General features: G+C 34.1%; 2 protein-coding genes across 2 annotated transcripts in view; one reads left to right on the top strand and one right to left on the bottom strand.

The window, feature by feature from the left end:
- Positions 1-12,341, top strand: part of LOC136799089 (uncharacterized) — a 41,138-nt gene extending 28,797 nt beyond the window's left edge. The window contains exons 12-15 of the mRNA XM_067055773.1: positions 9,710-9,794; positions 10,295-10,488; positions 10,793-10,929; positions 11,696-12,341. Of these exons, the coding sequence (XP_066911874.1) occupies positions 9,710-9,794; positions 10,295-10,488; positions 10,793-10,929; positions 11,696-12,321 (1,042 nt within the window). The 3' untranslated portion in view covers positions 12,322-12,341. The remainder of the gene's footprint in view (positions 1-9,709; positions 9,795-10,294; positions 10,489-10,792; positions 10,930-11,695) is intronic.
- Positions 12,342-25,576: 13,235 nt separating this feature from the next.
- Positions 25,577-26,369, bottom strand: LOC136799041 (C-type lectin domain family 4 member F-like). The gene is made up of 2 exons (XM_067055720.1): positions 25,755-26,369; positions 25,577-25,582 (listed from the first exon to the last, which is right to left on the bottom strand). Exons 1-2 carry the CDS (start codon positions 26,367-26,369, stop codon positions 25,577-25,579), a joined length of 621 nt encoding a protein of 206 aa, XP_066911821.1.
- Positions 26,370-26,633: the final 264 nt, after the last annotated feature.

The following is a 26,633-nucleotide window of genomic DNA, read 5'->3' as shown; positions in this document are numbered from 1 at the left end:
TTATACAGCAAACCAATGCAACTTGACTGCAATGTGTATTGGAGAGATGAGATTCTTTGTAAAAAAAGGGAGGAATCTATGTGTAGATAGATTCATGACCAGAAAATGCGATATATAGGGATTGCTTTATTTTCACTATACATTAAATGGAGATAATCGTTTAATGTATTAACTTTTTAAAAGGAGTGGACATAATCAAGCTCTTCCACTAAATTGGCGGTCAAGCCATTGCATATCTATATCGAAATCTCGTTGGTAACCAGACAGCTAGTGGTAGACTTGGGACCAACTTTCTGTAATCTTTGAAGCCATCCATTACTTGTACCTGGAAGACTATCAATCAATCAATCAGTCCATGCACAGAACTTTTTTTTGGGGGGGGATCCAAGCCAAGACGCATGTTTAAGTTAAAAGAAAGTTCATATCATGGAAAAAAAGGTACTGGGAATACATAGATTGCTTTTATAGCTGCAAAACATGGACGAGATGGAGTTTTTACAAGCTCTTATTTGATTTGGTTGGTCATTAACCAGTAATAAAACAATTTGTTACTTTTTCTAAAGAACGCGTAATTTTTATTACTTCAAACAGGACTAATTATTAAAGTATCTTACAAAAACTCCATCTCATCTGCAAAACATAGCTAGTAGAGTATAGCCGAGTAGACATGGAGCCATTTCTCCAGTCAATAACTATTATTGATTGAAAATAAAGCAATAAAGACCACCTACAGATTTATCCAATCAGAACTCTCAGTAACATCAAAAGACGCCTGGAATGTTTTGTTTTTCTTCCTGAATATTTCCCAACCCCCTGATGATTTCATTTTCTTTTGAAGTTGAAGTGAAGAAAAGAAAACTCCGATGTTCAAAACATAGCAAACAATAAATGAAATCATTTTGATTCTTTATTCTTCTTTCTTATCTCTATTATTTTACTAAACATATATTTTCTTTCTTTTATTATTTCGCGCCTTTTCATTCAAAGATTTTTCATTCTTTTGCGCATTCTTCTTCTTCTTCTTCAAAATTGTTCTAACATGGCCGTGTGAACTAACTTTTATGTTCTTCTTTTTTTTGAAGAATTTTTCAAAATTTTTTCGAAGAGAAAAATTTCTTGTTTATGACGTCATTTTTGTGTTTCTCCTCTTATGTTTCTATGAGAAAGAAGAATTTTCGCTGTTGGAGATATCTAATATTTTTGAAGATCTTGTTGTTGTTGTTGTTGTAAAGATATTCTATAGTTGTTTTTGTTTTTGACTACAGTAGGCTGGCAAACTTGGCTAGCTAAATTCGTGTTCATGCATGGTAGCGTATTTATCTTGGAAATTTTCTGATTTCTTCTTAGGTTGTATAAACCATTCTTATACTTTCATACCTAAATAGAGATTGGGCTTTTTAACATTGGACTATCTGACCATCTTCACCTTGGTAAACTCGATTCCAAACCCTTTCACTTATTAGTGCAAACTTGATAAGTTATATTGCCCCCCCCCCATATTGGCCCATAGTGTCCTAGTAGGTTGGTTCCCCTCCCTTGAAAATTGAAAAAAATCCCTCTGCCCCCCCCCCCTTTTAGTTTCCCTCCCTAAGGTTTTTAAAATAATACCCCCCCCCCCTTGAAAATGTTTTTGATTTTTTGCTCATAACATAATACTGCTTCTATTCATGTTACCTATCTCGCCCTATATACAAAGAAAAAATGTTCACCACCTCGAATATAAAACACTATTACATGTTTTTAGCTTGAAGTTGAACAGATATATTTTATGTTTTATGTTTGGCACCAGAGAACAGAAAATTTTTTTCCTCAGATTATTTCTCCCCACCCTTGACTTTTTGGAGCTATTTTTTCTCCCCCTCCTTTTGATTGCCCCCCACTAGAATTATGAAAACGATTTTGCCCACCCTTTTCCCATTTTCTGAAAAAAATTTCCCCCTTTTTTAAAAGAACTGTGGTTGTCGTATTGTTGTAATGCGACGATATGTATATTGGTCCAAATAGCAACCTGTTTATGCATTTTAATTTGAATGATCATAATATAGCTAGGGTAGCTACTTCTTCTTCTCTTTCTTCCTTTCATCCATGAATTTGGCAGAAGTAAAAGCATCTATATAATTACAGGATTATGATTGGGAAATTGTTTTAGAAAACACTTGACATGGATGAATTGTTACATATGTATGCTAAATTTGTCTTGTTACTCAAACGAAGTGGTTTTTTCTTCTTTTACTTTCTGTGTAATAGTTTTTCTTTTTTTACTTTTTTTGAAATCATCTAAACAGTTCCCTCACATTGTTCAAATGTTAAACCACAAGTAAAGTGATTCTGTTTTGATTAACCTCCAAATAATGTGTCTTGCAATTTTTGACGGATCTTCTATAAGGTCCACTGTAAAGAAATTAAAATCGAATAATTATGACTGAGAAACGCGTGTTTTTTATAAGAATATACTCTATAAGAATGTTCAGGATGAAATTGTCCAACAAATTAAGAAAATACTAAGAACATCACCATCATGCAATTCGGCCATAGAAGAACTTGGATATGCCATTTTTTATGTAGATTGCCAATCACTGGCGGGTTTAAGACAATAGAGCAAGTACTTTGAAAGACAATGAAATTACAACGATTATCCTTATAAATTTCTTCCTTTGTTAAGTTCGACATGGTCTAAAACCGCCTATGCAATTATCCCGCAGTAAGTCTCGAGGCTTTCACAAAAATGCAATTTCTTTTTTGCTTCACTACTAAACGTATTATATACGTGTTAATTTTCGATTGAATTCGGATCCTAATCTAAGACCATCGAATCCTTATGTTCTTAGAGTTTGTTCTTATTTAAAAAACGTGTACCTTAGCTTAATATAAAAGGTTTTTGATGAGGCTTAGGCTTGGCACTTTGAGCCTCAAATTGTTCTTATCCTGTTCTAATTTACAGGGTAAAATCGAGGTATTTTAGGTTTTGATACCCAATTTTTACTACTTTGATCCCTGAAATTGAGTAATTCCAGTGTCAGCATTGTTCTTAAATTGTTCTTCTTTTTGGCGATTTTGAGCCTCATTTTTCTTATAAGATTGTTCTTATGAATGAAAAAAGGTGTATGTAATGAGCTTTAGGTTCTTAATTTTCAATCATTACGTCATCCAAACTTTTAATTTGAATTCTCTTCTAACACGAGGGTTAAATGGAAAATTAATCCATCTTAATCCATCTTTTGCTTTAAAAAGAAATCCTAATTTGCTTCATTAATTTGTCTCTTAAAATGTTTTTAAGAGTCTTTTATAAAGCAATTTGAAGTTAAAAAGAGGTCTAGTGGACCTAGTCAAGTCAGTTTGACGGTCTTTGTGGGCTTTTCTGTTCCCATTCTTGTTGTTACTCAGAGGTTTTGGTCATTTGCTGGAATCTGTAATATGGAAATGAACATGGAAGAATTTTGGTTAAGTGGAGATGGTTGTTCTTGATCACGTGGGTCCCATCTCGTCATACCACTAAATTGGGTGGTTAAGTGTTTGGATGTTGTGTGGAACGAGGCTGTAATGCATCTGAAGAAAACTATCGAGATTATTTTGTTGGTGTATCAGTGTCCTTGATTTGATGGAGACTTTTGTTTTTGGGAGAATCTATAATCCCCCAACAAGTATCTCGAGACAGAAGATTTCTAAACATTTTTGCAAGATAAAAATCCGTCCCCCGGACCCCACTGTCAGTGTTGAGTCCGAAAATGAGAAGAACTCAACGCTGACAGTGGGGGAAAGGGGACCATGTGAAGTGTCTCAGATATAAATTGGGGGATTCTAGAGTGCAGATCCAGCTTTATGTTATACAATACAACTTTTGTATAATGTAAGCTCTTGCGAAAATCTAGGGGTCTGAACACAACTTCTGTAAAGTTTTTTTTCATTAGAAATCTTGTGGTTCTTACAAAAAAAACTGTTAGGCAAACTGAATTTGTATTTGTCATCACTAAGCTGTTGACAAGGAACACTAAACAGGACTTTAGTATTTAGTACATACTTATTTATAGTCATTCCTTCTGTATCTCAATGAAAGAGGGGATATTGGTGTAATTAACAGAACAGAAATTTGATTCCGCTTTTTATGACTTGTGTTTGCGCCTTCTCTTTTATCCTAGTTAAATGAATCATGCATTTAATTTTTTGTTTCCTTCCTTTTTCTCGGCTGTATATCCATTTTAAATACTTAAAAATGTGTACTAAACTGTATAAAGGTACTGATTTTACTTCATGTTGAGATAACGGTTTTCTGCTTCGCTCTGTGTGGAAAGAGGATCTTTAATATATTGACAGTGGAAAAGCTCTTATTCATTAGTTCTTCTGTTTCGAGGAAAGTTTGTGGCAGGAGTACTGTATTGATTCTAAAGGGCTTCGAACGGGCTTTGAATAGTCTTGTGCCTTAGAAGTACAGTGCAGGCGCAGGATACTTAGGAGCTAAGAGTTGAATATTTTCAAGTGTTGTAGAAAGATATATACAGTTTCGTCTTTTCTGGATCTCCACTACCTGATATGAAACCATGGATTGATAATCTTTCTTCGTGTGAATTTTTTAGGTGCGTGTTTGCCATGCATAAGGTAAATATCGCTGTTTAAAGATTTTGTTATGACATTTCTTGAGGGGCATATGGTCTGTTTTTAGTCCGTTTTTTTGCTGCTTCTGTGAATAGATTTCCCTCAGAAGCTCTAACTGCCGTTTGAATTCCAATGAACTTTAGTTCACAATATCTAAGATTTCACTTTTGCAGTAGATTTATCATTACATCATATTTAGAACCTGATTGATGCATGTACTATAAAATACAAGTTCTTGGTTGCTGCTACATGCATGTGTGGTGTCAAAAGAATGGTTTGTTTCTATGTTGCTTTGTCGTTTGTTTTCCTCGAAATTCTTTGAGTGGTTTGAATTGTACAATATCTGTTTTGATTTCAAAAGAATTTTAGTTCAGAATCCAACATTTCAATTTTATAGTTTCGTTTCCTGGTTAGAGTTCAATAGACAAGTTCTTTGCAACATGCATTGCACGGAGTACGATAAAAATACGACGTTCGTTATCGAATAAACTTTAAACTTCAATCAATGACGCTAATTTTGAGTCTGCTAATATTTATATAGCAGACTCATTTATATAGCAAGCTACGTTTTCTGGTAATTAATTTAATTAACTTCAGGTCGTATCTAATGATTTTAATATAATTAATGTCTGTGTTTGGTATAGATAAAATCTCCCGTTTGTCTTTCTCGTGAGACACGGAATCGGGTTTTCTGTTCACACGCGAATTTTCGTTTCTCTCATTCAGCATTTTGTTATAAATTTCATAAATACACGCGAAGTTTGTGTGAAATTTGAACATTTTACCACAGCAGGAGGTCGTGGCGAAAAATTCTCAACATTCTATTCGTTGTAAAGACACTAAAACAGTGTTGTTTATTTCACGACCGTTGAAAGGTTTTGGTTGTTGTGGATTTTTAGGGTTGTTTCCTGGGTCGTTTGTGTAAATTTACTTGAAATTTTGACCACTAAGTTCTGGTAAATGGTTCTAGTTTGTCAGCGAGTCTTACTGTCGGCTCCTCATTTGGGAAAATATTATTTTTCGATTTGTTTGGTATTTTTTAGCCTATACTAGTCGTTATGGCTTTTTTTACGCAGTGAAAACCACGGTTTTTGGTGAAATACTGGTTGGGTTTTTCATACATTGCTTTCCAGATAAGCCACGACATAACTCCTTAATCAAGAACAGTAGTAAGAATCTGTACCTTTTTAATTGTTCAGGTGAATACACGTTTTTTTTATATAAGGAACACGTTTATAAGGAACTCGAGGCTGAAAATGGTCCAAAAAATAAGGAATTGTTTATGAACTGCTCAGGCTGAGAATAAGAAAACAAGTTTTAAGGAACAGTAAGAGATGGTTATCCAAACTTAGCAGCTATGTAAATAAGGAACTCGATAAGGAACTTTGAGGCTTAAATTCTCTGTAAAAATAAGGAACTCCAGGCTCAGAGCAAAGTTAAGGTTCCTTATAAAAAAAAAAACGTGTAAGTATAAAACTCTTCAAATTTTTTCCTCTTTGTCTCCTGTAACAGTTTCCTTAGTTTTTTGGGAGTTTGGAAAGAGCAGGATGAGGCTAGTAAACGAAGAACAAAAATGAAGATAAAAAAATGAAGAGGAAAAGTGTAGTCGATTAACAAAAGATTTCATTTCTTCATGGACATGTGTTCTTTATTATTTGATTATTTGGAATGGATTGAAATCCGATTCTAAGCGACTTTTAATCGATTTTCATTCGAGTTGAAGTTTGTCTACACCTCACTTCTGATTGGCTGTTAAATAAGAATCTATTGTTCGGGTTGTTTATGATTCACAAATCAGAAGAGAGCTTTAAGAGATTTTAAATTTCCCCTTAATAACGGTCCACCAAGTGTTGAATTTCAAGTCTCCAGGCAGCTGTTTGGTTGAAGATAAAGGCTGGTTCCCTACCCAAAGTTTTATTATTTAGATTCAAAAATCTTTTCATTAAATCTTTTATCTTAAATAAACCCCTGGCGTGGGGAAACGACATTTTAGAGTAATTTTTGATTATTTTTCTTTTCAAATTTCGCTCAAAAAATTTTGAAATCATAATATTTTTGCGTTTGGGTGAATAGAGTTGCAAGGGTGGCAACGTTTTTCTGAAAATTTGAACAAAGAGACTCATGGATAGTAGGGGAATATCAAATGTTAATTTATGCTGATTTTCATGAATAATTAACCGCTAATTATTTCAATATCTGATTGATTCGTTATTCAAGAATATTCAATCAAGGGAAAAAGTTATTTTTTGAGTCTATTCCATATTTATAAGATTTTGATTTAAATTTTTAAAAATCTTTTCATATTTAATTTCAAGTGTGGTTCTTTTCGTTCTGAGGTTCACTATGTTTTTTTCGTTCTTTTTCATTTTATTTTACTATATTTTAGAATTTTGGCTAGGGCTGTGTAACAAGTTAATGTTAGGTTTTGAAAGGGTGCTAACGAAAGCTTTGGTGTTTATAAAACAAGTTTTTGAGTTGATGATAAATGTACTAAGGAATTTGGATGTTGTAGTATTTTTTACCTGGGTCATCCGATAAAAAAAACATGGCGGATTTGATAAGAGAATTATGTATGTACGTCATCAGATTTTGAAGATATTAAAGAATTGCTGGATAAAAATCGTTTCAAATGCGGATTTTTTTGTGAAAAATGTGTTTGCTTGGAAATTTTCAATATTAGTTTTGCAATTCATTGATCTTCATTTTTTCCTTGTTTTCATTTTTCCCCTTCAGTTTTTCATCTTTTTTCAATATTGTTCTTCTTTGCCGTATGTAGACCACACACACATCCATCTGTTAAATTTACTTTTCTTTCAAATATATTAAGTCCCTGTTCACACGAACTAGGATAGACGTCTCGTTAAGAAGATTTAATGTATATTTTAATCTTTGTGTGACCATCTTAATCATTTTTCGTGTCCCCGTTTATTTTCCCTTTCATCTGTTTTTTGTTTGATAAATGGTTTTTCGTGTTTAGTTTCTTCTAAGAAGGTTATTTTGTTGTTATTTTATCGTGAAAAATTCTTCTATATACAAAAATAAAGTTGGAAAATATATGTGGGATAAAGTAAAGAAGAGAAAACTGAGAGAAATAGGGAACACGAAATTATCTCATAATATTGACTGGACAAATCCCTTTTTCGCGTTTTGTTTTATTTTTCCATCATCGCCTTATAATTTTATATATTTGAGTTGTCTCGATTATTTTCAAGATAAGACATCAAAAAAGTATTAAAAAATTTTGAATCAACGAGACAAAACAAAAAATGATCGGTGAAAAACAGAGGAGTACTTCAACATCAATGAAAAATTTGAGTCGGAAATTTTCAAACTCTGCAATCACAGTTTGTAATAATGTAATGGAGAGAAGCCGAGTCAGCAATTTTAAAAGGACTTTTTCATTGAGGAATATTTTCCATCAATCAACACATGGAAACAGTAAATCATCAACGAGGAATAATTCATCATCTAACCATGGGTTCACGTTCAAACGAACACCTTCTAGAAAATTGGATATTTATTTCCCGTTCATTAGAGGGTAAGTAAGACGTTACCCCTTGCTATGAGTTTTGATTGATTGGTTGGCTTTGTAAATTTGTTTACCAATTGACCAGGGGAGTGGAAGCTCACTCGTCATGCGCATATGTGATGCAGGAGAATAATCAAAATGGTAGAGCTAATTGAACACTGACTTGTTACTAAGGAGCAAGCTTTTTGTGTTTTTCGGTCCTACTAGAAACAGGTCATTTTTCATGCTTTTTAAACGTCTGCTTATTGGATGCTGCCCCTAGTTTTTACAATGGTGAAAACTTTTAAAGGCTTGTTTATGGAAAAAATTTTGCCTGCCAGCGAACGCCGCCTTGGCCTTCTAGATTATGGCCTGGGACATGTTCTTGGTTTTTGATAATCAATCATACAATCAATACACGCTTTTTTTTTTATAAGAATACACTTTATAAGAATGTCCATGATGAAAATGGCCAAAAAATTAAGAACATGGTAAGAATATCACCATCATGGAATTTAGCAACTAAACCTAAGAATGCCATTTTTAATGCATTGTCACCTGTAGATTGCCAATTTCGATCTTAACCTAAGAATACCGTAAGAATATTTTTGGATGATTTTCGCCAAAAAGTTAAGAATATCCATGATGAAATGAAAAAACACCTTTCTTATAAAAAAAAAAGCGTGTAAAGCACTGCCAAAATCAGTGAAGGATTCTTTATAAAAGAAACAAAATCTTAACCGAATATTTTATTTTACTTTGCAATAGGAAACATAGATTACCTAAGATTTCTTTTTTTCTTTTTACCCCTCTTTCTCGTTCGAAGGCCGAGACTTTGTTCATGTCGTGTTCAAAAAGCGCCGCTCTAAAGGTCATGGCTTGAAATCGCTGTTGGGAACTCTCAAATATTTATATTCGCTCAATTAGAAAGATTTTTCATTCCTTTTTCGCATGCGTTGGGTTTCTTTCAACAAAGGGTTTCTAGCTCTTTTTTTTCCGAGCTTCGAGATTTTCATTAATTAAACTGTGAGTAAGAAGAAGAATTTTTACGCAATAAAACAGTTCTTATTCCGAAAATCGCAGCGCAGGACAAACATAAAGACACCGTTTACACGCAATTTTGATCAAAAAATTTTCTTCATTTTCCTCCAATAGAAATTCTTCATAGTATTCAATTACGTAATCCGGATTTGAAGCAGAAAAGGATCTGTTGTAAAAATCGGATTACACGAGCCTAAAGTATCACCGTACTATTTTAGCCTCATCATGAATATATTGATTTTAGTTCGAAAAAGAGAATGAAAATCAGACATTTATGATCTGTTCATTAATTGATCAATGAAATAATCAAACAACCGCGTTACCGCAATCTCTTTTGTCTGTCTCTATTTGTAAACCGTGAAAGAATTTTGCGTAATGATTTCAAAAAAAAAATGGTTCACTTCTTTTATTCCTAATTTTCAGGCTTCACTTATATCATTTCTCAACAATCTAACAATATGTTATGCTCTTTAAATGTTCTAACGCGATTTGAAGGTTCCCTGGTCAGTTTCCCTCATTTCATACACAAACCCTGATCTAACTAAGTTTCGATTTTCGTGTATTCTACAGACCGGACGTCAAACCACCGCGTAACGAACGTCGAACGTTGAAACTTCAGAAAACAGAAGATGAAGGATTTGGATTCTGGTTACAGGTAAGTGTCCCCATGACAACCCATGTTTATGTTTATCTTTTGGTGGCCATTATGAATTTATGAATCATTGCATGATTGTTTTAACGCATGAATTCGGTCATGAATATTAATAAATTGCGTGAATGTGAAACGGAATTTTCAACAGGCGCCGATAGATGCTCCATTCATCGATTTGAATGAATTTACTTTTGTTTTACTTCAATGTTGAGTCTGTGTTTTTTGTTTTGTTGTTATGGTGATAAAGCAATGACATAAAGCTGTGTTTAGCCTGTCTTTCTCAATCCGTTCTTATTAATTGGATGTGCAAAAAAGACTGGATAATGTCATTAATTTTTAAGTTCTTAATACTCTCATATTGATCTTAATAAGAAGTCACCTAGTGCTAATGAAACTGCGTCAAAAATCCTGCTAATAAGAAAAGTGTTATTACTATTGTTCTCCGTACCCCGACCAATACTTCAAGTAATCGTTTTTTATATTTCGATATTTTCCCTTTTCAGACTTATGCTTTCCCCAAGAATGGAGGAGAAGCTCAAAAACGGACTTTTGTTCGCTACGTGGAAGACGAGGGAGCAGCTTATATGGCAGGTCTTCGTGAAGGAGACATCATCGTGGAGGTGGGAGAACAAAACGTGGAACAAATGGATCATATAAAAATCGTTCAATTGATCACTGAAGAGAAGACTGAATTAAGGTACTTCGTTGGATTAAAACTAAAGTTCTAAAACTTTATAACACTTTTTGTTTTACTTTTTTGTTCTTGGGGAAATTCCCAATGTACTGTAATCTGTCACCACAAGTAAATTATAAACGACTTGATATTGGTGAAATGAGATTCCTCACGACAACTTACTTTCTAACCTACTTTGATGTTTGGATGTTTCACATAAAATATAATTTTTGGCGGATCCACTGTGATCCTTATCTGAAAAATTAAATTTAACGTTTCTACATCTATGTTGACATGGTTACGGTAACGATTTGTTTGGCCCTTTTAGATTGGTGGTGAAATTTATCGATGCTGTCCGACGTGTGGAGCTTGCTGTCCGATTGAAGAAAAAGCAGACAAAATTAAAGACAAAAGAAGAAGAGTTAATTCGCATTAAACAACAAGAGTACGATTTGTTGAACGGAAGTAAGTCACCCTTCTCATTTCACTGTCCTCTTCAACTCATGCTGAATTTTCTTAAATGAAAATTGGTATGGCAGGGAGATATGTTTTTAAGGTTAGAATAGGCACTTAGCAAATGCTTACATTCTCTTTATATCCCCTTTGATTTTTGTGAAGTTGCTTCTAGTTCATGATGATATGCACCATTGCAATATCTTTCACGCTGATTGGTTGAAAGCCCGGGGGGGCAAAATGGGTGTCAGGTATGTGCGAGCCATAAGGGTACCTTTTCTCATTCCTCAAAAGTCTCTCAAAGGGGTACAAATACAAAAGTTAGTCTCTGAAAGGGTCCCAAAATCACGAAAATCAAAAATTTCTCTCTCAAAGGGTCACGATTTCCAAAAATTTTGACCAAAAATTGGTGAAAAATGAAACCAAAATTTGGAAAAAATTTGACCAAAATTTAGGAAAGTCTCTCAAAGGGTCTCAAAATCACCAAAATTTTGTCTCTCAAAGGGTCGATTTTCGATTTTCGGCTCGGACATACCCGTCTTGCAAACCTAGTACCCCCCCCCCCCCCCCGGGGTTGAAAGTGACGTTATTGACTGATTTAATGTCAGCATAATGATGTAATAAATGTAATTCTCAGTACAGACCTCGCCAACCGGTCATTATTGTATTAGAATATCATGAATAAATGTAGTGTACTATTTAGCGTTAAAAAGCTCTCAATAAAGTTACTTATAAAGCAACATATTTAAACAAATTATTCGTATCTTTCTACTTCCAGTAATAACATACGAACCTTGCGGCTCACCTAAGTCAGAGGAGGGTGATGAAATATCTCTCCATACTTCAACAGAATCCGAAATCTCATCCATTTCATCGACACAATCGGACGAACTGACCGTCCGAACAAGCAAATTCAATAAACGTTCATCTCGCGTATTGGATTCAATAAAAGAACTCAATTGTAACGATAATGTTTCAGGTTATTCAATATCAGATTGGAATAATGTTTCTAAAACGACTGATGATGAATTGTTAAGTTTATACTGTGACAAAATGGACTACCATAATAGCTTACCAAGAGTTTGTCCTAAAAACTTAAAACGTGGCGACAGTATGCCAGCACATAAATATCGTTCTTTACCTCGTAAACGAATTGTAGACACTTCATCGGAAAGTATATCAAATTATACTCGAGAATATGCACTCGATTATTCGAACGAACAATTCGATTCATTCGATTTTGATGACGGTGAATCGAGTGACGATTGTTCGTCTTCTCGATCCAGCATCGGAGGAACCGTTTTTCAAAACCTCGATCGAGCTCCCAGACGGAATCGACCGAAATCGTACAAAATGGCAATGCACTCTTTGAAACATTTAGAGGGTGATGTGGCGGAGCTGTAATAAATCGCCCTTTTTATAACGCCCTTTGTTTTTTGGTTTAGTTTTCTTAATACAGTAATTGTCTTCTATTTTTTATATTATTTTTTGTGCTATTTTTTCGATTTTTTTTTTTAGCCAATGACTTTTTTCTGTATTTTTTGCCCGATTCAGAGGGGTGTGGAAACGAACTTTGCCGTGCTTTGCATTATGTCATAGAATTGGGAGGAAGTGATAAGCTCTCTACTTTATGATATAATATTGTCAAAAACTCCATTCCAAATTGTATAAATTTCAGCTTTGTTTAAATGATCTGAATGCAGCCTTTAAGTTCGATTGCGTGTAGAGGTAGAGGTATTTTTTTAGGACCCCACAGACCTACAGCTGTAGAATCTCTATATAATTCTGACCAGTTTTTGCTATAAACGAAAATGTCTCGAATTAAATGGGTTGACTTTACTTACATATTCTATATTATTAAATTTCTGTATTTTTCACAAAATATTTTTAAATAATTTTGAATTTTTTGTTGAATTTTGCTGGATCTTTCCGATTTTTTTGAAAGGAAGGTCAACAAAACTATATAGATAGAAAGAATAAATATCGATTGTATATTTTTTGTAAATGAGCAAATGAAATAGATGCCAAATCATCAAACCTTTGATTCATTTATTTTTCATACTTTCATTCACTCAGAGGCTCAAAAATGTCGGAAAATAAGAACAATTTAAGGGATCTGACCATAGTCAAAAATTAGTATTTCAGTTTAATGTCGATATTTTGGCTGAAGGTTCCTTTTAGGAACTAGCAAAAAACTGCGTTTACAGAATTGTGAAATATTAATTCCTTCGCCAGATATTTAGTATCAAACTTTGTGTATCTAAAACCTCATCTTTTAAAATCAAAACTCTCTATAAAGTATGCATCAAGCTAATTACGGCAGAATAATTACAAGCCAAGCCAAGCCAAGACGCAAAATGTTTATAAATAGCTCATCGCTACAAATTGTATTTCAATGTTAAAACAGTGTTCCCATTAAAAAAGTAAATCCCTAATAGAATGAATCATTTATTACTTCATGATCATAAAATTAATTTATGCAATGATCCATTAAGAAATTATAGTTTAATCTAAAATGTTTAAAACCTTTTGCACAATTGAAGAATAAGTCATATTTTTAATAGCTAAGTGTTTAATGGGTAAACCGTTTTTTTCAATTCTTTTGTCCGCAAAATCATTTGAAAATTTGCGGAAGGTTTTTTCTGATTTAGTTTGACTGTTTATTTAGCAGTGAAAAAATGATCAAAAATATTTCGAGTTCCAAAGAAATACAAAAATTTTCCGCAAAAATTTTTATTGTGTGTAAAATACACCATCTAGTGCGAAAATAAAATCTTCGCCGAAAACGAACTTTGTTGAAATATTAAAAGTCTTCATTTCTTCTTCGTCAAAAATGAATTTTTGAAGATTCAGGAATAGTTACAGAAATGATAACCGTAGTTTTGTTGGTTACATCAGTCAGAAAACACATTTTAAACATGGCAATTATGAAAAATTCACTATGGTCAGAGCCCTTAAGAATTATCCGCAGTCATTAATGGAAAAATGAATTAAGGTTAAATTCGTATTTTTAAGAGTACTAAGAGAATGAATTTCAAAGTACAAAGAAGTGAGAACAAAAGGTAGTCGGTAACCTAGGTAACCTGGCGAATGAAAAATTAACTCTGGAGAATTCTTAGCAAGCCCAGCGTGATTATGTAATTGAAGCGGCGAACCGAACATAAAAAAATAAAACAAAGAAAAAATTTGGTTTGTGGGAAGGTACTGGCTAGGCCTAAATTAGATAGGAGACCCGTCCTGTATTTTTATAATCTGATGTATACAGGACGGGTATGACCTGTGAGGCAGATACTGTCTCAAAAAATTTACAGTGGGAAATTCGAATTTAGCGTTGTCCTCACTTCCTAAAATAAAAACCAAATTTCGGAAGTTGCGCTTTCTCTAAGAAAGTGTGACCAGTAAAAGAATAACAAAATTTGATTGGCTAAGTTTTCAACCGTAATTAGGATCTGAGAAATTCAAACTCTCAGCCCATACCATGCTATATATTTCACCATCAGTATATAGAATAAGAAATCATAGCATATGGATCTCCAGGCTAGGCCTGAATTAGACCCCTGAAAACCGGTGCTAGGAGCCATAAAGAAAACCCCACGCTAAAATTTGAAATACTTATAAACAAGATACTCCCATGGAACAAAACAGTTGTAAGACTGGATGAAATTTGTTCTTTGGTGATTATTTGAAGATTTTTTTATCCTGGAATCATTTACCGTGAGCACGACAGCTTAGCTTTCTCTGAAATTTAAACTGTGGAGACGGACTGTAAGAATTTTATCGCCCATGTCTCAATCACATTAATATCCAAAGAAATGAATATGGAGAGTATGTATCCTTATGTTGAGCTTAAGCAGATTATATCAACATCTATCTAATTTTTATCAATTTTTCCGAGACTTGAAATATCTTTGAAATTCGATTCCCTCAAAAGAGTGTACTCACTCCAAGTGTGTAGCAGCAAAGATTTATTATACACTGGATAAACGACTCCTTAAAACGATGGAGAGCTTTCATTGTATTTTCATTGTTTCAGAAGACAATTGATGTTCTAGCTTTGTCCGCAAAGGACAACTGTCATGCCGGCTCGAAGATGTCTAATTTTTAAAAATGTTTATCAGTCTTTTTTTTTTAAAAGTTCTCTAGCTCTTTATTTTTGTACATTTGCAGAAAAAAAGTTTTAAAGTAAGGCTAGCATTCCGAGCTGGATACATTTGTGAAATGTAATGTGAGAAAAAACATTATTAGACAAGAAATTCAGGCAAAATGCTCATAGTGACACGAAATTTTCAATTGGAAATATCTTTCCAAGACTGTCCCTAGAAGAGACTAAATTAACATACATANAAATCTTAAATTTTATAATTTTTCCACCCCGTGCAATGCACAAGTTCCAAAAACCCAGTGTATTTGCACCGGGTTTTAGCGCGACTTTCGATTTCGACCCGTTGCAAATGCAACGTAGCGGACTCCGTGCAAATGCAAGGATATTTGCCTGACTGTTTGACGACCCTTCGACAATCTTTTTTATGCTACATTCAACTGTACCGTATTACTTCGAACAAACGCCCGCGGCGTCTATTTAACTTTTTCGATTTTAGGAGGAGCGTTTATTCAAAGGGGGCGTTTATTCGAATAATACGTAAACCGTCGTGTTGCATATTCCTTTCAGTTCCCACACTAAGAAGAAGATCCGGTGAAAGACCAGAACTCCGGGTAGTTAAAAAAACGAGCTTCGAAAATTATTAACCCTAACCCAGCAGGCTCTTCTCCGTGTGCACAGTACAATGTACGGCCTGGTTCGATTAAACTTTGCTGTTGAAATAAACGAGGGAATAAAGAGATCGAAGCCTTCGATGACTAGTCGAAGTAATCGAATGGTAATCGAAGTAATCTAATAAATCTTACAAACCATAGTATCCGAATTAATCGAAGAGTAATCGATTACGAAGAGTCATGGGGTCATCAACAATCGAACGGTAATCGAAGAGAGAGATATTCTGACGGAGTATTCGATTATTCAAACGGCGAACGAAAGTCATCATCGTGACGTTCATTATATTCGATTATTATCGATTACAATCGAACGTTCGGAACTTCGATTACTACCGTCTGGACTAGTACATTGACTTCCTCAAAGGATGTTTCAGTAAACGTTGGATTTGCTAGTTATGAAGAATCTATTGGCACATTAAAACCACGTAGAGGAAGAATGTCTGTTACAATCAAAGATTCATGTAATGCAATTGACTTAAAATATGCAGCCATCGACAAATACAGTAAACATGATCAGAACTTTTGTGGATTAGAGGATTATGTCTTGCTCTACCCTGATTTCACCCGTGTTTTTTCGTTGCGAGGGTCCAGGAAGCCTTTTACCGTAAAAGACTACAAAGTAGAGCTAAACCAACCTTATTCAAAGTGTATCTTTTTGCTTTGTCTTAAAACTGATTTTGATCATGTATTTAACAATTTGAAAAAGGATAATACCTCAAGTGAGAGATCCTCCGAAAGTGATTCAGAAAATCAACCTTGCAAAAATGATAAAATAAACAATAATGATCATTACGTACCACCTCCTGAACCAATTTATCAAGAACTTTTGCCAAATGTGGAGGAACATCATTACTATGTCCCTGATGATGATGCTAATCCTCCTGATACCAGTGGAGATGTATCTCGATTGATGCCAAATGTGGAAATCAAAACAACTACAGACAAACGTTCTACAGCTAACAACACAACAGCAGAAACACAAGCTTTACCGACAATTATCAATCTTGAAGAAACTCTGCCATATGTCGACTCTTACGAAAGTAAAAGAGAAACAATTTTGAATTTGCTCAAATCATCAGAAGAGTTGTTTACTTTAACTATCAGGAGGAGAAAGATATATCTTGACACAATGCAAAAACTCAAAATACACTGGGCAGAAAACATCAAGCCTTTTAAAGTTAAGTTTATTGGTGATTCTGAAGAAGCTGATGGAAGTGGTGTTTTGAGAGAGTTTTTTTCCTTGTTTTTTGATGACGCAAGAAACCACATTCTTGCTACTGGTAGTTCCGATAATTGCACACCTTCCTTCACATTACAGAGAAGATGAAGTCGAAGGAATATCATTATTTTGGAAATTTGATAAGCTTGGCTTTGATAAATGGTTTTGCTGGTCCAAGATACTTTTTGCCTGGAATAGCATGTAGATTGTTAAATGTTGAGTTTATACTACCAAACTACACGGATATTCCTTACTTTGAAGTGGCAGCAAAACTGGAAGCCTTAGTAAATTGTGAGAACGAAGAAGCTTTTCAGAATCTAATTGAAAATTTCACAGAAAGGTTTGCTGCTGGAGTTACAAAACCGAAAGTTCAATTTGCTGAGAAGAATGATTTCATAAAGGACATATCTTTTCATTTTTGTATGTCTACATGTAGTGAAGAAACAGAGCAAGTAGCTGATGGTATGCAAATCTTTGGATTCAGAACAGTAATGCAGCAGCATCTTGAAAATAGCTTCAATGAGCTTATTCGCCCAGTAAAACAGTCCACTGAAGACTTACTCGAGGTATACAAGGAGAAGAAATACAGTGAAGACATTGAAAGGAAAAACTGTGGAGGAAGACATTGTTTATAATTTCACAAATTTTTGTTGAGAGTTTTCATCATGTTAAACAGTACAAAAGAAAAGTTTATTCGATTGAGGATGCCAAAGAAGTAGATAAAATCATCACATTTCCAGATGTCTTTAGATTCTGTTCAGGATCCAAATTTGTTCTTGACTCAATGAAAGGGAAAGGAACCATTAAATTTGTTTATCCTTCAAGTGAAAAGGATAAAAGCGAGACACATCGAGGCATATACATGTGCCCTGATGATTGTTATTCCAGTCAATCAGAGATATATATTGACAGTCAAACATTTATAGAGAGCTTCTGCGAGGATATTTTATCTTCTCCAGGCTTTGGTAAACGATAACTTTTTTTTATTTTCTAGGCTTCATTTAAAAAATATACGTAGACATTTTTGTTGGAAATTTTCTTTTGATTTATTGCTAGCTGCTGATTAGTTAAAACTTATAGTTTTTTATTTCTCTAGTTCAGAAAATGAATAGGGTAATTGTTTTATAAAGTCTGTTCCAAAAAAATGGCAGTCCGTACTTTTTTAAACATTGCTCTTAAGGGGAAAAATATATAAAGTAAAAAAGTAATTCTTTGTTGGAAAGATAATTTTGAGCAACTTGATACAAGATTTTTAGAAATTCCAGAAAATTCATAGTTATAGCCCCTTGCTTTAGGTCCATTTCGAGAATTTTTAGAATTTTTCGAGAGCTTTTGATCCAAAAGAGATTTTCGAGATCTTCAGTTTTTCATCTTCATTTGTACAAATTTTTAGAGAATTTTGAAAAGCTTACATAAAGCCGCAAATAAAGTTATCTTTCCAACAAGGTATTACTTTTATCTATACCTTTCCCCCTCAAGAGGAATGTTTGAAAACGTACAGACTGCCAATCTTTTTGGAACAGACTTTAGAATAGCCAAGTAAATGAAGGCTTTGTTATGATTGTACTACAGTCTATATGAATTTTCATTATCAATATTCTACATACAACTTCACTCGAATGCTTATAAGTTGGCACCTGTTGAGCTTATTCCAAATTTTGGAAAACTTTTACAAATTTAAGGTTGCATTTTTTTATCATCCTCAATTTGCTTGAAATTAGTATACCTTTGTATATACTAGATTTACTTTTTGCTTCATTATGTTTTATACTTGGTTTGGATATTTCCTAGAAACGAAAGTTTTACATGGGAGCTGTTTTATTTCTGTTTTGGCCGAAGTATCCCATAAAAAATACCACCTTCGACTCTTTTTAGAAAGTGTCATCTCTTCCCTCTTTTTTATATAAATCCAGAATTTGTCATACAAACAATTAATCTTTTGATAGGAAATATTAGTGAACAACAATCTGAACAAATGCATTTTAAGTGATGATCAAAAACATTTTTGTTATTCATAAACGACCGCTTAATTGGATTGTATGAGGTAGAGAGAAGCTTTTGTAAAACGAACGACTGTCTTTGTCACTTTTTATACAAACAAAATTATATTTCTCCAAGATGCGAAGAAGGTAATTTTTATAGGACACTCTGCAGGTATTTCATATTGCTTTACAGTTTTGTTGATATATGGTCATTAGCTTTTAGATCTAATCCATAGAAACGTCTTTTTGTTTAATTTTCACCAGGAATCAATTTATCGAAATAAGAAGAGCTTGTATCAGTATCTTTTTGTCAGTCTATTTTTAAGATAGGTATCTAAATCTGAAAGCACTATTAGAGGAATCAAATTTTAATTGTAGCTGAATAATAATTCAAACTTTTCTTGGTAACATTCGATTTACTTTTATTCCGAACTTTAAAGAAATCCTTTAGTGTAAAATATATGCATACTTTATACAGAAAGTGTTAGAAAGCGTTTATTATTGTCAAATACATCTGTTTAGCATCTTGCCAATTTGCAGGTGGATAGGGTAAATTTTCTGTCTCGATTACATAGTTAAAATAATCTTCAAGTTCTACATCCATGGTATTCATTATCTCTCTTCCTTCTGAAATAATATCCCTTTGGGCTAACAAATTTTCCACCCTTTCATTTATCAATTCATTCCCCTGATTTTCGTATCCTGAAATGGTTGGAGCATGAAATAAAATATCTGGTATCCCTGGCACGGTATCATTTCTAGTTTGTCCCCTTATGTAATGTGAATTCCACTCTAACGTCAGCCTGTCCAATTCGATCTGTAAAAATTCTGAAAAAACAAACCAAACACACTCTTTATGTACGTAATTTGCCAAAACCAACGACTCTCTTTCGACCAATTCTTTAAAAAAGTCGATGACCCATGCCATGTACATTCTCTTGAGGTGTGACCAATAATTTTCAATTCGTTGATTAGCCACTGAAGAACCGTATGAATGAGATTTTACATTATGTGTAAGAAAACATTGGCAATCTGCCATGATACCATTTTCATTTCCAAGATCAGTTCTTAGTTTCGCCGGAGTAACTCCTAATTTGATTACAGTTTGTAAAAAAAGACTTCCCGGAACAAGGGGATCATTGTTAGATTTCACGACTTTTATCCAGAGGATTCTTCTTGAAAACCCATCAATACATCCATGGATTGGTAAACCATAGGGCTTTAATTTATCGTATCCATCTACATGCCAACAATGATTCGGACCAAGCGATGAATAATTTCGTCTATTAAGTCTTCTTGCCCTCCGTTGTTCAGTACCCTCTGGGTCAATATCTCTCAACAGTGTCATGACTAGATCCCTCTTAACTCTTATCCCATAACTGACTTTTAGTCTATTCCAAAGTGCACGATAACCCTTTATACAGCCAGGACCCCTTATTTCATTTTCAATAATTCGGCACAATGCCTCAACTGAAATGTTTCTTGTTCGTTTTTTCAAGCCATAGATTTTCAAACGTCTTTTCAATGTTCTCAGACTCATGTCAATTCCATGATAAATTCTCAAAAAAACAACTATGTAGTCATATTTGTAATGCTTATTAAAATAATGTTCTATAATAGCCCGCTCATCAGTCAATTCAGGTACAACAGGGGTGTTTTCAGTGGCGAAGGTCACTCCACAATTAGTACACAAGAAGGAATCTTCCTCAGCAGCAGTCCCGCACTGAGTGCAATAAACCATTTTGACACTCCCATTGATAAGGTCACGACAACGCGGTTTGAATAAAAAATCAATTTTATTTAATATTTCAATATTTATAAAAAGATTTCGATTTTTTTTTAAAACATTTCGGGTTTTTTTATAAAAAGATTTCGGGTTTTTTTATAAAAAGATTTCGATTTTTTAAAAAAAGATTTCGAGTTTAAAAAAAAAAGATTTCGGGTTTTTTTATAAAAAGATGTCGGGTTTTTTAAAAAGATTTTGGGTTTCTTACAAAAATTCGGGTTGTCTCTTCTCGGCTTCCATATTTTTTCCTATTGAAAGCTATGGAAAATTGAATCATTTTTAAGATATTAAATTTTATTTTATTTGATTTTATTGAATTTATGAAGGTCAAAAGCCTTTTTCAAGGCTAAATTCAGTTAGTACTAACTGTACTACTAAGTGTACCAAGGTGGTGGTGTTACTAACTTCTTCCGAGAAAGCAGTTACTAGGCATGATGTCTTGTACTAACTGCTTCACCCCCCTTGTGCGTACGTACTATGTGGATGGCGCCATTGGCGAAGTTTGATCCATGTGAAGTTTTTTTAAATATTAACTGCTTCCTTCGAGGTAACTTTTCATAATCCGAGGATAATTTTCATCACCCTCAGAAAGATCTTGTACAAAAGAATCTGTAATTGTGAGGTATATTATAGCCTTAAGCCTAATTTTATCCTGTTTAAGAGAAACTCTTACACCATGAGTGATATAGGTGTAATATATAATACAAGTATTACACGATCCAGAATACGAAAGCACATGTATAGATTTCGACCTTTAAAAAAGTAATTAAAGCTGTCATTTGTTGTGAAATGCGTTTCAAACTAGCCACTTTACCTCTGGTGTTTGGTGAGTTCTTCACTGGAGTACCATTTTTGTAAGTTATAACAAAAGTTCCTGTGTGTCCTAGCTGATATGCAACTTCTGATTGAACATGGTAGTTGTCAAAATCTCTGTCTAGTCTCTGTAGTTTGACCAGATCAATTTTGATTTCGACAATGGTCTCCAATTTTCCTCCATCTCCAATTTCGCTCACGCTAAAAGTTTTGAGAATTGGAGTTGCTCTAAGGAAAAAGAAAAAAATTCAATACATCTATTACTTTAGGTGTACAAATTTTTGTGAGCAGAAACTTTCGCTAGGTCGAAAATTCACAAAATTTACTTTCGCGAAAATGAGGAAAATGAAAATAGTTCAAAAGTGACAAATGCTTCTCGATTTCGATTAAAGACTGGTATTATATGACTTCAATGTGGCTTTTAAGAAATGCAAATGCCAAATTATTACTTTTTATTTTGATTAGATCGTTTCACCGCTTTTCGGCCACACATTTTATCGATCTGTCTGCACTTAGATCGGTCTCATTTTTAATGTACTCCAAATCGCTTGGGGTCACATTTATCAGGCATTTTGTGAATATTATGAGCACTAACAGTGTAAAAAATCAATTTAAAGGGAACATTAAAAAACATGGCATTTATTAATTACAAAAAATTTTGGACCATTATATTCTAGACATGTTTTAGAGTTTGGATGAATTTGGAACAATATCATGTTTGATAATTTAAAATTTTATAACCTCCGAAACATAACTAAATCTTAAGAATTTAACTGATAATCTCAACATCTAAAGGCTCCCCTAACATCAACAAATTAAAGACTTGATTTACTGATAATACTGATAGTAAAAAACCTTTCTTACCTTACCCTTTCTTTCTTCTGTTTGTTTCTTAGGTTTTTTAGCCCCAGGCACTGGCCGGGCACCATACAATCCTGAAATCTGAGAACTGAGGGCTGCATTTCCTCTTTTACCAGCAAGTTTACCGAACTTAAAAATGTCTTTGTCTTGTCTGTAACCTGAGGATGATGGCTCTTGTCTATAACCTGAGGATGATGGCTCTTGTCTATAACCTGAGGACGGTGGCTCTTGTCTATAACCTGAGGACGATGGCTCTTGTCTATAACCTGATGACAAAGGCTCTTGTCTATAACTTGATGACGATGGCTCTTGTCAATAACCTGAAGACGATGATGGCATATCTGACAATGGGTCTGCAACTGGGGCACTGACATCTGGCCAAAGCAATCTATTTAAAAAGAAAAATGTCTTCTTATTTGAAATAATACATTCTAAACATTTTATACAAATAATTTATACCTAATGGAGCTAACTGTGAAAATTTTAACCAGCGAAAGATAGTTATATCATCAGGTGAATTGAAGGCACTGTTGTCTTCAAAGGCTGTTTTGTAAGGCCTTTTGACTGAAAACCACTAATTTTTTGCTTTGATTACCCCCTGAAAAGTGTTACATGGCAACATCGCAAGGAGGTGGAAATTCCGATAAGGTATAATACACATGGGAAAAAAACAAAATTGATTGGATAGTTCAATTCTATTTCTATATTTATTTGCACACATTCGCAAATTATAGAGAAAACACAGGTCACAGGTCAGCTATAAAATATGAAAGAAATGGTTTGAAAAACACTTATCTTAATGTCAAAATATCATACTGAAGGTATATCTATATATTAATAGCCGTAGTCTGTATGTCGTTTTGTTTGTTTGTTTGTATGTCTGTTATAATTTCGTTTTCGCACCCAATGTTTTTGTTCTTCCAAAAGATAACTTTTAGTTCTTGCTCCACAAATGTGTTGAATCAGATTCGCGCCGTTTTATAAAGACTTTGTTTTGATTGATAGATTAGACTTTTTCTTTCTTTTTTCTTTCTTTTCTTTTGTTTTATGTTTTCGAATGTAATTAACGACCTTATTTGATTTGAGACATTCAAATTCTTTTCAAAACAAAAGAAATCTTTTAAACAGAATCTGTTAAAGAAAAGAACAAATATAAAATAAAACAAAAGAATCACGTAACAAGTTTGTTAGAACAACGCAGCAACATTAAAAATACATTCAAAATGCGGTAAAAACTAGAATTCTTTCTTCGTAAAAAGGGACCTTTAAACATGTATGTCAATAATTATTTTGCTGTAAATCTATGTCATTGTTGAATTTGAAAAATTATTGAAGTTATGACGAAGTTATTTTATAAAAAGAAACATAAAATTGCGCTATCTATCACACTTTTTTGTCTGCGTGTCCTAGCTGCCTTCCGGGGGGGGCTATGGTTGCGAGCTGACTTTCGGCCCTGCCCCTCGGACCCTTAGCAGAATAAAGAGGAGAAGAAACAAGGGAAATTGTGTGAATTTTAATTCACTTTTTGGAACTAATTTGACCAAATTTCTATCTTTCTGGGGGCAAAAAGTTGAAATTTTCCTATTTTTCCAATTCTTAGTGGGACTGAAGTTTGATTTTCCGATTTTTCAAACTGCCATGTTTCAAGAAAGGCACCCTTAAGGCCGGCACATACCCATACCCATACCCTTCTCTTGCCTAAGTACCCCCTCCCCCGGGCTGCCTTTTTTCGACGAATCGCGTGTCATGTCTATTATTTCACACCGCTTATCTTGACATCAAAGTTTTCCTAAACATCAAGAACTACGGCAAATATAACGCGAGCGAAGCGAGAAAAAAATCTAATTGCAGAGCCGTCTCGGACGTCGCTGGTCGCCGGTATGGTGTAATTTGGGAATGACACCCTTTCTGTTTTCTGATCATTTTTGCCACAAAAATCTTTTTCAAAATATGGTTAAAAGATACGTCACCCGGGAGGGATAGAGTCAAACTTTGAAGAGAATTCTTCCCTTTAATTTTGATTTCATCGTGTTTAAGCCACCTTCCCAACATCTCAAAGGACTCTAAATGCGTTCAGCAAACACCTAAACCGGCGTGCGACGCCGGGTACCGGCTAGTTTTATATATTGCTCTAGAACTTTAAAATCAAAATATATCCATCTGCTTACCACGACGTATATACCAAAATAGCACTAAAGGATTATATTTTATAAATATTGGACTATTTTTATCCCTTTCTTTGTATTTTTTATAAAAATGACGTAACTATCTTCTCGTCTCTAAAACAGCTCTCTTAGAGCACTTATTATTTTCAAAACATATCAATCTATATCCACTTGCACTGTCAGCATCCTATTAAGCATGAAAAAACATTTTGTTGTAATGGTGTTCACCTCATATTTTGTGATGGTCTGATTATTTTCGTAATTAAAGAGTCACTTTGTCAATATTTTTTGAGTTGTTTTAAATTGCATTTTTTTAATGTAACATTTCCATTGCATTAAAAATTTCAAATTTTATGAACTAATGTTGCGTTATAAATTGTATGTACAAGAGTGTTTTCTGGTTTGTAGTTTGTATGACCTGTGACCTGTGTCAGTTATGATTGGATTATTTTTTATCGGACTCTACTAAATTGATGGAAAATTGTATTTTTGGTTACCGGTTCAATTAGTCTCGTCTGGTCAGAAATATGTACCAAGAAATATGCCATTTGTGTAATTCCATGGAGCTTTTTTGAAGGGGCGCCGAAGAGCAAGGGGCGCCAAAGGGGATTTTTAACGCCCTAATCTTAAAAACCGTACTTTATGCACCTTAAATTGCGCCCCAGTATCAATTTTACTGAGATAGTTATAAAATACTTGCAATTTTTTTCGCTCGTTTCGCTCGCAATACAGTTTAATTGGTAACTTTTTTGCAATCTAGCTAATTTACAAGTTTTTTTGTGTACAATATAGTATTAATAAATGAAAATCTAACGGCGCCCAAGGCCAATTTGCTGACAACAATATTGAAATCATGAAACATCAAATTTTTCGCTCGCTTCGCTCGCATTACACATTGTTTCTATAACTTTCTTTTCACTCTAGCAAGTGTCAAAATTATCTTTTTTTAAGTAGTGATTTAGAGTATCTTAGCAGTTGATTTTCAAAATTTTCTATTTTTTTCCTTTTTCCATTCAACAAAGATATATCTACTCTTCTCCACAAAATATTTCCTTCCTCATTATGCCTAGGCAAATGAATTAGTAAAAGTTTAAAAACTGCTGGGTGTTGGCACCACTTTGGAAAATTGGCGGAAGGGGGGCGCCATTTAAAAAAAAATGACTTTGGCCCCTCCAGAAAAATTTTCCCACAACGCCACTGATCAGAAGGATATAATCTATTTTGCGTCGTGTTCGTACGCTATTCTGTAATGCGGAAACCCTCTTTCCAAGTGCTTGTACGCTATTCTGTAATGCGGAAACCCTCATTAAAAGTGCTTGTACGCTATTATGTAACGCGGAAACCCTCATTCCAAGTGCTTGTACGCTATTCTGTAATGCGGAAACCCTCATTCCAAGTGCTTGTACGCTATTTTTTAATGCGGAAACCTTCTTTCCAAGTGCTTGTACGCTATTTTGTAATGCGGAAACCTTCTTTCCAAGTGCTTGTACGCTATTTTGTAACGCGGAAACCCTCATTAAAAGTGCTTGTACGCTATTTTGTGATGCGGAAACCTTCTTTCCAAGTGCTTGTACGCTATTTTGTAATGCGGAAACCCTCATTCCAAGTGCTTGTACGCTATTTTGTAATGTGGAAACCTTCTTTCCAAGTGCTTGTACGCTATTTTGTAATGCGGAAACCTTCTTTCCAAGTACTTGTACGCTATTTTGTAATGTGGAAACCTTCTTTCCAAGTGCTTGTACGCTATTTTGTAACGCGGAAACCCTCATTCCAAGTGCTTGTACGCTATTTTGTGATGCGGAAACCTTCTTTCCAAGTGCTTGTACGCTATTTTGTAACGTAGAAACCTTCATTTTAAATGTTGGTGTACTATTTTGTAATGCGGAAACCTTCATTCGAATTAGAGAGAGAGCATAGATACTAAGAATCATTCGGACTCGAATTAGAAAGATAAAGTACACGTGTGAAAAGAGCTCAAACCATACGCATTTAAAAAGACAGAGAGAACAGGGAAAAAAAAGTATCAGACGATCATGTTTATTTAACGCATCAATAGCTCTATTTATTTAATTTGATCACACCATGAATATTTTAGTGGTTTCCACATTCCATAGAGT

Source organism: Clytia hemisphaerica, unplaced genomic scaffold (assembly GCF_902728285.1).
Source record: "Clytia hemisphaerica strain Z4C2 unplaced genomic scaffold, Clytia hemisphaerica genome assembly, whole genome shotgun sequence".
In the NCBI taxonomy this organism is placed as follows: domain Eukaryota; kingdom Metazoa; phylum Cnidaria; class Hydrozoa; order Leptothecata; family Clytiidae; genus Clytia; species Clytia hemisphaerica.
This window is presented reverse-complemented; position numbering and strand designations above follow the sequence as displayed.